The sequence below is a fragment of the Pteronotus mesoamericanus genome, unplaced genomic scaffold (genome assembly GCF_021234165.1).
Source record: "Pteronotus mesoamericanus isolate MK-2021 breed Mesoamerican mustached bat unplaced genomic scaffold, CSHL_Meso_final contig_65, whole genome shotgun sequence".
Taxonomy (NCBI): domain Eukaryota; kingdom Metazoa; phylum Chordata; class Mammalia; order Chiroptera; family Mormoopidae; genus Pteronotus; species Pteronotus mesoamericanus.
Genome location: NW_026555228.1, coordinates 9378787 through 9391923, shown reverse-complemented (window position 1 = coordinate 9391923; position 13137 = coordinate 9378787). Strand labels below are relative to the sequence as shown.

Below are 13137 nucleotides of genomic sequence, written 5' to 3'. Positions count from 1 at the left end.
ATACTTATCTTCCAATGTATAAAGGGGAAAAAAAGATCTTTTTGATTCAGGGCATCAAAAAGCAGCAGTGGGTTTTGAGTACCAGCCAGAAGCTCTAGCACACTTAAGCTTTTGTTCTCCCCTCTGACTTTGGGGTTTGTGCTGACTTAGTCTTAGTAACCATTGTCCATGGATAACGGCCTCAATGAAAGGGCCTTCGTCCTCCCTAAAAGGGATTTCAGACCTCTCTGGAGCACACTCGCCCCGTTTCTCACTCTCTGCTCTCCTGTTTTATAGGACTGCATCGACGTAGGCTGGTGGGAAGGAGAGCTCAACGGCAGACGAGGAGTGTTCCCTGATAACTTCGTGAAGTTGCTTCCACCAGACTTTGAAAAGGAGGGGAATGTAAGTCTTCGTGGCTTTTGGTCTCAGTGTTACACGTTCTTTGAGAATTGTGGCTTCCCTGATGGGGCTTGGGATGTGAGGTGGGGGAAATCTGGTGTATCATTGAAGAATGCTGGCATTTTAGTTTGGTGAACCTAGGTTCTGAGTCCTCGGCTGCCCGTGTGACTGTGAAGAAGTCCGTTAATTTCAGCAAGCCTCAGTTTCCTCATCTGTCAGCTGGCATCAGTGAGCCTTATTGTAAGGATGCTGCATGAATGCACAAGATAATGTGTGAAAAACACTGGGTATTGTATCTGCAGATTGAAGCACCCAAATAAATGGCAAGAACCCATGGGTGCTCCATTTGGTAAATGGACCAGCATCTATATAGCAGGACCTTGGAGGTGGTGAAGTAGCCAGTATTGTGGAAGTGGCTAAAAAACACATTGTGAACCTGAGGATGCAGAGTGAGGCCTGCTAATGTTATACTCTGTGTGTGTATGCATGTATATGGACATGTATACACACACATCCATGTGTGTATATATACACACAACTCTGATCTATGCTTTCTCTTACTGTTTGGTGACTCACTATATGATGCCATTGTTTAAATGAGCCAGTCCATCTTTGTTTACCTCACTTCAGGTGTATTGTTTCTTGGCTGATGATGTAAAAAGAAATGTTGAAAAGTTAGAAGCCCTTTACATCATAAGGGGGCAGCAATTTGGTCTTATCCATCCTGTTCACACCTCAGGGCTCTTGGCTCAGGCTTTCACATGACTTCTTCATGCCTTTCTTGGCCTAGACCCTCTTCATGCCCATGAGAGCTCTGTTACTGGGCCATGAACTTGACCTTGACCCATCGCCATTCCCATGGAGCTGAGGTTCGGGTACGATAGCTAAAATACTGGGGGATTGTTTACCAAGGGTACTAAACAGCATTGATGGTACATGTGCTGCTTAGATGAAAGGATGTAGTTGTTTAAGAAGCTAGATGGTGTCGGTGCCCACCAAAATTATGCCCCATAGATTGTTAGATTGATTTGAAGCCTAGGGTCACACCCTTTAGGCTTTTAGTAGCTTAGTTTCTTATATTGTTTAGCCGAAGGATGTTCTGTTCCACACTTATTATTCTCTCTTAGAACTGAATTTGGGGTCCAGAGAATGTAGATTCTGCTTCCTGGTGTTTTCCAGATCTTTGATACTTATTGCTGTTTCATGGACCACTTTATCAGCATTACACGTAGCTTGTGAGAAATACTCAGAATCCACCCCAGACCTGGTGCATCAGAACCCGCATTTTAACAAGATCCTCAGATCATCTGTTTGCACATTAGTGTCGGAAATGCTGGTATAGAAGCAGGTATTTTTTAAGTGATGATAACCCCACTTTCCAGGTCCCAACCATATTTTAGGAGAGAAATAAATTCACAGAACATCAGAGACAGACCCAGAAAGAAAAGAAAAGAAATAAAAAGACCCGACTACTATGATAAAAGTTTAATCCACAAAGTCAGGAAATCTAGACAGATCAATTGAAGCAGAAGAAAAAAAAAAGACTCTCACAAAAATGGGAAGAAAAAGAAGTTCCCCCCAAATGAGGAGAAAGGAGGAATCCCTACAGAGAGAGATAAATGAAATAGAGACAAGTGAACTATCAGATATTGAATTCAAAACAATGGCTCTAAGGAAGCTCAATGAGCTCAGCTAGCTCAAAGATAACTATGAGAAAGTGCAGGGAAGCTATCAGGAACTTACGGCAAACTATATCAACCTGGAAAAGGACATAGAAACTATCAAGAAGACACAAGAGGATATGAAGAATACCGTTTCTGAATTGAAGAGCACAGTAGAAGGAATGAAAAGCAGGCTAGATGAAGCAGAGGATCGAATCAGCGAGCTGGAGGACAAGATAGAAAAAAGCTCCCAGAAAGAATAAGAAATGGAAAAAAGACTCAAAAAGAATGAAGAGGCATTTAGGGAAATGCAGGCCAACCTGAAACGCAATAATATCCGCATAATAGGGATAACAGAAGGAGAAGAAGAAGAGCAAGGGATAGAGAACCTGTTTGAAAAAGTAATGATGGAAAATTTCCCCAATTTGAGGAGAAAAAAGGTCTCATGGGTCCAGGAAGCACAGAGGGCCCATTCAAGAGGAACCCAATGAGGCCCACTCCAAGACACATCATCATTAAAATGGCAAATATCAGAGAAAAAGAAAGAATCCTAAAGACAGCAAGGGAGAAACAGGGAGTAACGTACAAGGGAGCCCTGATATGGCTAGCAGCTGACTTCTCAACAGAAGCACTACAAGCCAGAAGGGAATGGCAACAAATATTCCAAGTAATGAAAAGCAAAGGCCTACAACCAAGGCTGCTCTACCCAGCAAGGCTCTCCATTAAAATAGAAGGGGAAATAAGGAGTTTCCCAGACAAAAGAAGGCTAAAAGAATACGTCTCCATCAAACCAGCACTACAAGATAGGCTAAAGGGACTGGTTTAAGAAGATGAAGAAAAAGAGTGAGAAAGAGAAAAACACAGATACAAAGGGGAAAAAATGAATAAGTTTCTATCAATAATAACTCTCAATGTAAATGGACTGAATGTCCCAATCAAAAGACACAGGATAACTGAATGGATAAGAAAACATGACCCACACATATGCTGCCTACAAGAGACCCACCTCAGAGCAAAAGACCTACACAGATTGAAAGTAAAGGGATGGAAAAAAACATTCCAAGCAAGTGGGCAAGAAAAGAAAGCAGGGGTAGCAATACTTATATCAGACAAAATAGATTTCCAAACAAAGGCCATAAAAAGAGATCCAGAGGGACATTTTATAATACTTAAAGGAAGAATCCATCAAGAAGACATAAACATTATAAACTTATATGCACCCAACATAGGAGCACCCAAGTATATAAGGGAAATCTTGGATGACTTCAAAAAAGATATAGACAGCAACACACTGATAGTAGGGGATTTCAACACCCCACTGTCAAAAATGGACAGATCTTCCAAACAAAACATCAACAAGGATATTGTGGAGCTGAATGACGCATTGAATCAAATGGACTTAACTGACATATATAGAACCTTACATCCCAAAGAAGCAAAATACACATTCTTTTCAAATGCGCATGGAACTTTTTCCAAGATAGACCACATGATAGGACACAAAGCAAATCTCAGCAAATTTAGGAAAACTGAAATACTACCAAGCATTTTCTCAGACCACAAGAGCTTGAAACTGGAAATCAACCTCAAAGCGAAACCTCAAAAACTTGCAAACTCATGGAGACTAAATAGTACACTATTAAACAATGAATGGGTCAATAATGAGATAAGAGAAGAAATCAAAAAGTTTCTGGAAACAAATGAAAATGAACATACAACAGTCCAAAACCTATGGGACACAGAAAAGGCAGTCCTGAGAGGGACGTTCATAGCAATACAGGCTTACCTAAAAAAGACAGAAACATTTCAAATAAAAAACCTAACACTACAACTTCAAGAATTGGAGAAACAACAACAAATAAAACCCAGAGCAAGGAGAAGGAAGGAAATAGTCAAGATCAGAGCAGAACTGAATGACATAGAGATGAAAGGAACAATTCAAAGGATCAACCAATCCAGGAGCTGGTTCTTTGAAAAGATAAATGAAATTGACAAGCCTTTAAGCAGACTCATCAGGAAAAAAAGGGACAGGACCCAAATAAATAATATCAGAAATGAAAGAGGAGACATAACAACTGATGCCACAGAAATAGAAAGGATTTTAAGAAACTACTATGAACAAGTATATACCAAGAAATTTGAAAACCTTGATGAAATGGACAAATTTCTAGAAAAGTATAATCTTCCAACACTGAAGGAGGAAGAAACAGAAAGCTTGAACAGACCGATAACAGCTGGGGAAATTGAAGCCGTCATCAAGAAACTCCCGGCACACAAAAGCCCTGGACCAGACGGTTTCACAGGAGAATTGTACAAAACATTTAAGGAAGAGCTAACCCCTGTCCTTCTCAGACTATTCCAAAAAATTCAAGAGGAGGGAAGACTCCTAGATTCTTTTTATGAGGCCAGCATCACCCTAATCCCAAAACCAGATAAAGACCCTACAAAGAGAGAAAACTACAGGCCAATTTCACTGATGAACATAGATGCTAAAATCCTCAACAAAATATTGGCAAAGTGCATCCAGCAATACATTCAAAAGATTATCCACCATCATCAAGTGGGATTCATCCCAGGGATGCAAGGATGGTTCAGTATACACAAATCAATAAACATAATACATCACATAAACAAAAAGAAAGACAAACCACATGATCATCTCAATAGATGCAAAAAAAGCATTTGATAAAGTACAGCACCCATTTATGAACAAAACACTCAGCAAAGTGGGAATAAATGGGTCATTCCTCAACGTAATAAAGGCCATATATGATAAACCTACACTCAATATCATACTCAACGGGCAAAAACTAAAAGCTTTCCCACTAAGATCGGGAACACGACAAGGATGTCTGCTTTCACTACTTCTATTCAATATAGTATTGGAAGTCCTAGCCACAGTGGTCAGACAAAAAAAAGAAATAAAAGGCATCCAAATAGGAAAGGAGGAAGTAAAACTATCATTGTTTGCAGATGACATGATAGTGTACATAGAAAACCCTGTAGACTCCACCAAAAAACTACTCAACCTAATAAGTGAATTTGGCAAAACAGCGGATACAAAGTCAATATTCAGAAATCAAAGGCATTTTTGTACACCCAACAATGAAATAGAAGAAGAAGAAATCAGAAAAAAAATACCATTCGATATAGCAACAAGAAAAATAAAGTACCTAGGAATAAATTTAACCAAGGAGGTAAAAGACCTGTATGCAGAAAACTATACAACATTGAAGAAAGAAATTAAGGAAGACACAGATAAATGGAAGCATATACTGTGTTCATGGATTGGAAGAATTGATATCATCAAAATGTCCATACTACCCAAAGCAATTTATAGATTCACTGCAATCCCTATTAAAATACCAATGATGTATTTCACAGAAATAGAACAGACATTTCAAAAATTTATATGGAACCATAAATGACCCTGAATAGCCACAGCAATTTTGAGAAAGAGAAACAAAATAGGAGGGATCACAGTACCAGACATCAAACTATATTACAAAGCCACTATACTCAAAACAATCTGGTACTGGCACAAGAACAGACCCATAGACCAGTAGAACAGAATAGAAAGCCCAGAAATAAGCCCAGGTCTATATGGGCAACTAATATTTGACAAAGGGGGAAGAAGCATAAAGTGGAGTAAAAATAGCCTCTTCAACAAATGGTGTTGGGAGGGCTGGACAGCTACATGCAAAAAAAAGAAATCGGATCATCAGCTGACACCATACACAAAAATAAACTCAAGATGGATAAAAGACTTAAATATAAGTCGCAACACCATAAATGTCCTAGAGGAGAACATTGGCAGGAAATTCTCAGATATCCCATGCAGCAGTTTTTTCACCGATATGTCTCCTAAAGCAAGGGACATAAAGGAAAGAATAAACAAGTGGGACCTCATCAAAATAAGAAGCTTCTGCACAGCTAAAGAAAACATCAGCAAAATGAAAAGGGAGCCAACTGTATGAGGAAATATATTTGCTAATGATACATCAGATAGAGGTTTGATCTCCAAGATATATAAAGAACTCACTTGACTCCACTCCAAGAAGACAAACGATCCAATCAAAAAATGGGCAAAGGACCTGGGCAGACGCTTTTCCAAGGAAGAGATACAGAGGGCCCAGAGGCATTTGAAAGGATGCTCGGCATCACTAGCCATCAGAGAAATGCAGATCAAAACCACCATGAGATATCACCTCACACCGGTCAGAATGGCCATCATAAACAGATCAACAAACAACAGGTGCTGGCGGGGCTGTGGAGAAAAGGGAACCCTCTATGCTGTTGGTGGGAATGCAGACTGGTGCAGCCATTGTGGAAAGCAGTGTGGAATTTCCTCAGAAAACTGAAAATGGAACTACCTTTTGATCCAGTGATTCCCCAGCTGGGACTATACCCTAAGAATCCCAAAACGCCAATTCAAAAGAACCTATGCACCCCAATGTTCATAGCAGCACAATTTACGATAGCCAAGTGTTGGAAGCAACCTAAATGCCCATCAGTAGATGATTGGATCAAAAAACTATGGTCCATTTACACAATGGAATACTACGCAGCAGAAAGAAAAAAAGAACTACTACACTTCGCGACAGCATGGATGGAACTAGAGAGCATTATGCTAAGCGAATTAAACCAGGGGTCGAAAGACATGCCATATGATCTCACCTATAAGCGGAACCTAACCAACAAAACAAAGATGCAAGGAAAATAAGACCAGCAACTCTGAAAGTAAAAAGAAATCAACAGAGACAAGAGGGAAGGAGGGAGGGGTGGGCAGGGGAAAAAGAAGGGAAGGGGCAAGTCAAAGAACATATAACAAGGACTCATGTACAAAGCCAAAGTGGGGAAGGATTGAGGGTGGGAGATGAGGGAGGGGGCAGGGGAAAGTGGTAGGGGGAAGGTAGAGACAAAGATATTTGAAAAAATAAATTAAATCATTAATAAAAAAAATAAAGTCACAGAACAGAGAAGAGTTCACTATTTGGTAAAGAAATTTTCCACAAAGCAAAATCACTTGAGCCTTTTTTACTGATGACAGTCGATCACAGTGGTGGGTTATCAGCTGACAGAATCATCACTGACAAAGCCAGATTCCAAAGCTTAGTCACAACTAGATAGTAAATGTTTTTAAACAGTAAGAAACAGTAATGAAGTTTGGCAAACATTTAGAGTATACTGATTGTGAGTCTAGGCTGTCCTATTCGATAAACCTTGGCTTGAGCCCTGGCTTTGTCACTTACTTGTTCAGTTCAAGGCCAACTCACTGAATGTCTCTAATCCTCAGTATTCTCATCTATAAAATTGTGAGAATAATTGTATCTACCTTGTTGAACTCTTGAGAAGATTATCTAAGATGATGCATATGAATTCCTTGGCACAGCAGCAGGTACTTTGTAAACATCCCATACATGTGAACTATTCTAGTGGTTGTAATTACTATTACTACAAGTATAGGAAGGCATCAGCTAAAACTCTGCAATAATGACAGAAATCTGACTCTGGTTCTTTTTGCTTCAGCTGGTCAAGTCAACACAGAATTATCTTGGCGTCTTGGCGAGCTTCCTTGGGAATCCAAAAGAATCTAAGAAATCTAGTGCCTTATAAAATATATTTGTAGAGACCGTTGAGAACAGAATGGCATAGTCTTCAGGTTATTTCTTACATTTTTTCAGGATCTGCTGTATGATAATCATGTTTTATACTCATTCATTCAGTCTGTGTTTGTTGAGTCCTTTCTCTGTGCTGGCCACCCGCTGGCTGATGGGAAACGAAGAGTACACACAGTTGCTGCCCTTGTGAGCTTAGAATTGGGCAGTAGGTCTTCTATTCAGGGCTGGAAAACCTTCCACACCTTTTCAAAAGGACTCTGAGGGTGGACCTCTCTCAGGGAGTGGAGCAAGGGGACCATTCACACTCCCCGTCTCACCCTTCTCACCGATCTTTGCAAGCCTACGAAAAGGTGGCTGTGTCCTAAAGCATTTGAAGGCCAGGACCTTCATGATGATGAGCAAGTGTGCTGTCTTACAAGACATTTGCTGCCTTCTTGGTTTTGGTTCATTCTTTTAACAAATGGGCAAAGCCTGTGGTTGCCTCCACGATAGCACTCTGCCTTCTAGTTCCCAGTCATATTTTAGTGGGGCAATAACTTCACTCAGGTGAGAAAGGCTCCATGCCATACTTTTTAGAAGCTCTGCTTTTTACTTAAGGTATTAAGGGAAAATTTCCACTCATAGAGTGAAGTTGTCAGCGATGAGTGGACCCATCCTGGCTTGCTCACTGAGGCATGCACACTTTTTGGGACCCCATGGGCACCTCTCCAACCTGAGACAAGCAGCCAACATCTCTTTGATAGGTGTTTTAATCTTGTCCTTAAGAAGCAGAAAACTCAATTTTAGAGAAACAATAGCCATATCTGTCAGACAAAGTAATACCTATAGCTGAGAAGTGATTGTATAATGTGACATTTAGCTTTTAGAAAATTCAAAGTAGTGCATCCTTTTTCATCCTTTCTGGCCTATAAAACCAGCCAACCAGCTTGGCATTGGTTGTTATACCAGCCTTTATTGTTACACCCAGAGTATTGGTGGGTTAGTGATGGCAAATGTGACCGGAGATGGGGCTGTCATTTGTTGAGTTGACTGTGTAAAGATGATTAGAATCATTAACACAAAGGCACTATGTGAATGACAGAGTCTGAAACATTATTCTGCCACCAGTTTCAACAGATGTCATCTTATCTTGCCAGTGGCTGGGGTTGCAGTCATTCACCCAGAAAAGAAGACGATCTGTGATGATTAGGGTAGACAGCAGCACACAGCATTTGTTCAACAGCTGACCTCTTGAATCAGTAGGTATTACTGAAGCATTCCCATAAGGTGGGCATACTTTCTGCAGAGCTGTGGATTCAGGTGGGCATCACAGGGCCTTTTGGAATTCTTTTTTTTTTTTTAATTTTCTGACCAAAAGTTTATTCAACACAAAATATTCCCTCCAACTCTACTGAGGTGGGTGACCATGTCCACGACCAGATCTGTCTCTAAACTGGCATTCAGTTGCTGACCCAGCCTCCGTCCCGGCTTTCTTGTTGGCACCAGGGGGCCCAATGTTCCATCTGTAGGTATCACTTTCTTGCCCTCCAGACCTTTGGGCCTTGGTTTGCCCGTCTCAAGCTGGCTGCAGTGCATAGCGGCAGGCATGATCTCAGGGGGCAGGTGGAGGTAATCCCGGAGATACTGGATGCCCTCTTTGGTAAGGTACTGGTACAAATGTCTCTAGGAAAACTTATTTCATGTAGCCTCGTGATTTGGGGGACTGCATGGCCTTCAAGGAGTTCATAAATGGCAATCCGGTTCTTCTTGGGCTTCTGGGATGGTCTTCCTTTCAGAGAGTACTCAGCGAATTCTCTCCTACCAGGGTGACAGACACTTTGGAGCTTTTTTCTCAAGATATTCCCAGACAGTACTCATTGATCTCTTGGTACACGTTTTAGAGTGATTATGTCGGCTATTTACCAGAGAACCTTAAATTCAATGGTTGTCTGTTTATTTGGAGCCTTGACAGTAAAATTGAATATCAGAATGGAAAGATTAAATATCCCGAGAGCTCTAATGAAGCAGTGCTCTGTCATTATTACTGAAGGGAAATGGGAACCAAGGACTCTCACAAACAGCAGAAACAAGTTCCCACTGTCATTAAAGAAATTAGAAGTTTTCTGAAATATGATATTTCTGAAAAATAGTGTTTTAAGAAAGTCTCAGGCTCCAGTCCTTTTAAGAGAAACTGTTCAAATCACCAGAGGATGTTACAGTTCTAACATGCACTGATTTGGAGGGCCCTTCTGAGTTTGAGCCATGTCACAAACTGGGGCATTGCTAAGGTTCCCATAGTGTTTCTTTAGTGAATGTTCCAGCCTCAGGGATACAGAAATCCGCTCTCCAAGATTTCTAAACATGCCTTGTGACAGATGCATGCTCACATTTGCCAACTCACAGAGACTTATACTCGGGAAGTGGACTGCAGCTTACAAATTGCAACAGAAACTGAAATGTCAGCCTGTCTGGAAAGTATGGGTCTGCCTTCCCTGGGGCATTTGTTCCCTGTGGGCCTGATTCCTGAGAGGCCAGATTCTACAGGAAACTACCGTTTAGTTCGTGTTTTCTGGGAAAACAAGGAATGAAAGCAAGAGGAGCTAGTCGTTGTCATGAAGGGCCTCACAGGTATAGCTTGAGGCTCCCTCAAGCACCAGAGGAAAAGATTTACCAAGGGAACTAACTCTGTATTGAATTCAGTTAAACCTGAATGATGCTTGTAAGAGCACTGCACCCTTAGTCTCAGCAACTCTCCATTTTTCTCTTTTCATGGCTGACCAGACCCTTCCTGTTCATCATCAGTTTCCAGACACATTGTGGTACAATCAAATAGGTATCCCATGTCCTCAATCACAGCTGAGTGCCAATTTTAAGATCTCCTACTCAACTGCAATTCTTAAGATCATTCTAGATCACTCAGCAGGAGTTTTGCAGGTTCCAGCCTTTACAGGAAAGGGAGTCTCTTCCTTGATTTCCACATGGCTGATCCACTGTAGGTGAATTTTGCTGGTTTAACTGTAACTGCACTTTCTTTTCCAGCTCTTAGGAGGCCCCTTACCTTAGCCCCTACTATCTGACAACTCAGTTTGTAAAACTGTTCTTAGTCCAAATTTCCTTTGTTCGTAGCCATGTTTTTCAGTACTGGTTTGAGAACCAGTACTCTAAATTTCTAAAGATGCCCAATAAATTATTTTTCTGTATTTAGTCCTCCAAAAAGTAACAAGTATGTGCTCCTAATGAGCAGCATTATGAAAAAAATTCACCCACACATCATTTGTCTGTACATTTACTTTTCTGAGTAGTTTCACCTGTGGAGGTGGGGATTGTCAAGGTGTAAATGTCACCCAAGTATTGCCTGATGACAGAGCCCTAACAGAGCTTCCTCGAACTGGCCTGGACAGTGCTCCTTCTCTCTTCTCCATTGGTACTTGCAGCCCGTGCTCTCCCAGTTGAGCCCCTCGTTCACTATACTCTCGCCTGAGCTGGTTCACTGTCATCACCCAATCTGAACTGTAATCTCCTTGAAGGCAGAACCCATGCCCCGAGCTTCTCCTTCATGGGACATAATAGCATGCGTCTTAGTCCATTCAGGCTGGTATAACAGAAGACTCAGTGGCTTATAAACAACAGAACTTTATTTCTCACAGTCTGCAAGCTGGGAAGTCCAAGATCAAGGTGATGGCAGATTTGGCATCTGGTGAGGGCCCACTTCCTTGTTCATAGATAGCTATCCCCTCACTGTATCCTTACGTGATGAAAGAGTTAAGGGAGCTGTCTGGAGTCTCTTTTATAAGGGTACAAATTCCATTCTTGAGGGCTCCACCTGAATGCACTAATTACTCTCCAAAGGCCATCACATTGAGGGTTAGAATTCAACATATGAATTTTGGACAAGTATTCAGTCCATAGCAGCATGCATGGTACATAGTTGGCGCTCAGGAATCTTTTGTTTTTTGGTCATTTGGTAACAAGGTGTACCTTTCCTTCCTTCTGTCCCTCTTCTCCTACTTGTTACTCTCTCCTGGACTGGTATGAAAGAAGAGGAAGGGGGAAGCCAGGTTCCTTGTCAGATTTCTCTTCCCAGACAAAGAGGTGCCCAGGTCCTTCTATCCAGACATGAGGTCTGGTCATGGAGTTGAGGCATCATTTTCAGGGTAGGGTGGATGGAGCAAAGGGATGAACCAAGGGTTGAATGGAGAAAGATCTTAGGGAGAAACTGAATACCAAAGCCTGGGTGACTACCCACTAGGCCAACAATCTGGATGGGCCCAGCCACAGGGGAGGCCATGGATGAAGGCCGCCAGGCCAGAGGCTAATGAGTAGAAACTTGAAAGAGACCCTGCCAAGAGCATGTTCTATGATGGCTCCTGGGATTTCCTGTCCTGGGAACTTTGTAGGGTACAGAGGGGCAGTTACAGACACTGTAATCACCTGAGTAAAGCTCCAGGAGCAAACCTCAAAGGTGTTGCCAATCATCAGGGGATAGGGGAGCAAAGAGTGGAGTGGAAGCTCCCATGTGTTTCTAGAGGCATGAGGGGTGCCCTGGTCAGGAAACGTCCATTTGTGTCACCCTCTCCAGCCTCACACACAGATACCTCCAGAGAACGTAGCTGAATGCCTGGAGATGGGCTTCCAAAGGCCCCAAACCAAGCTAAAATTTGTTTTTAGAACCTCACCATATTCCTCTCACAAAGCACCCCTAAAGGCTACTCAGCCCTCAGGGGTACATGCCTCTTGGTATTTTCACCAAACTGCATGCCTGGGCCAGAGCTCTGAAGGCAGACTGGCTCAAGGGGTCAAGTGGTAAATCAAAATAAAGCATCAAAACATCAAATATGTAAGAATAAGCTAAAAGAAATATGTGTGAAACTTCTCCATTGTTAAACATAACAATGGAGAAATAAAGGAAAACCTAAATGGAGTATTACAAGAGAATTCCTACCGGGGAGGCTGGTTGAGCTCTTTCACTTGGGACTGGCCAGGCTTGCCAAAGGGCAGAGTCAATTCTGAAATCCCTCCACAAGGAAGCAAAACTCGCCTTCTTGCTGTTTTCACTCCAGAACATTCAGATCTATTTCTTTCCTGGTAATATGGTAAGAAATCAAATCTAGTTATTATGTCTTTTGAAGGATGCTGTTTGCCTCTCTGCCCAAGCCAACAACTCTAAACACAAGCCTATGTGCCCTGTATTATGTGAAGACCATGGGAAGCATTATGCTCTCCCAGAAAATGCTGGCCCATTGATTTTGTTCAGAACATTTTCATGTTGGCTCTTTTTAAATTAATTGCCACAGTCAGGGCATTGAGAGATGTGAGCTCCGTGCCCACCTTGGCTACCATCTAGCTGTTCACATGGCCCCTCTAGGCACCAGCAGAGCTGTAAGGCCCTCTGAGGAGGCTGAGCCACCTGAGCTTGGAGTTTGTCTTTACTTTCACCACAGGGGGAGGAATAAAGAGAATAAATAGAACTATAAAAATTCATGACTTAAAATGCT

The 13137-nt window shown here is 41.8% G+C and overlaps 1 protein-coding gene across 3 annotated transcripts in view; it reads left to right on the top strand.

Moving 5' to 3' along the window:
* SH3KBP1 (SH3 domain containing kinase binding protein 1) overlaps positions 1-13137 on the top strand; it is a 312729-nt gene that overhangs the window by 241891 nt on the left and 57701 nt on the right. For all 3 annotated transcript variants that reach the window (XM_054581126.1, XM_054581125.1, XM_054581127.1), the window contains one exon: positions 277-384. In XM_054581126.1, coding sequence (XP_054437101.1) covers positions 277-384 — 108 coding nt within the window. The remainder of the gene's footprint in view (positions 1-276; positions 385-13137) is intronic.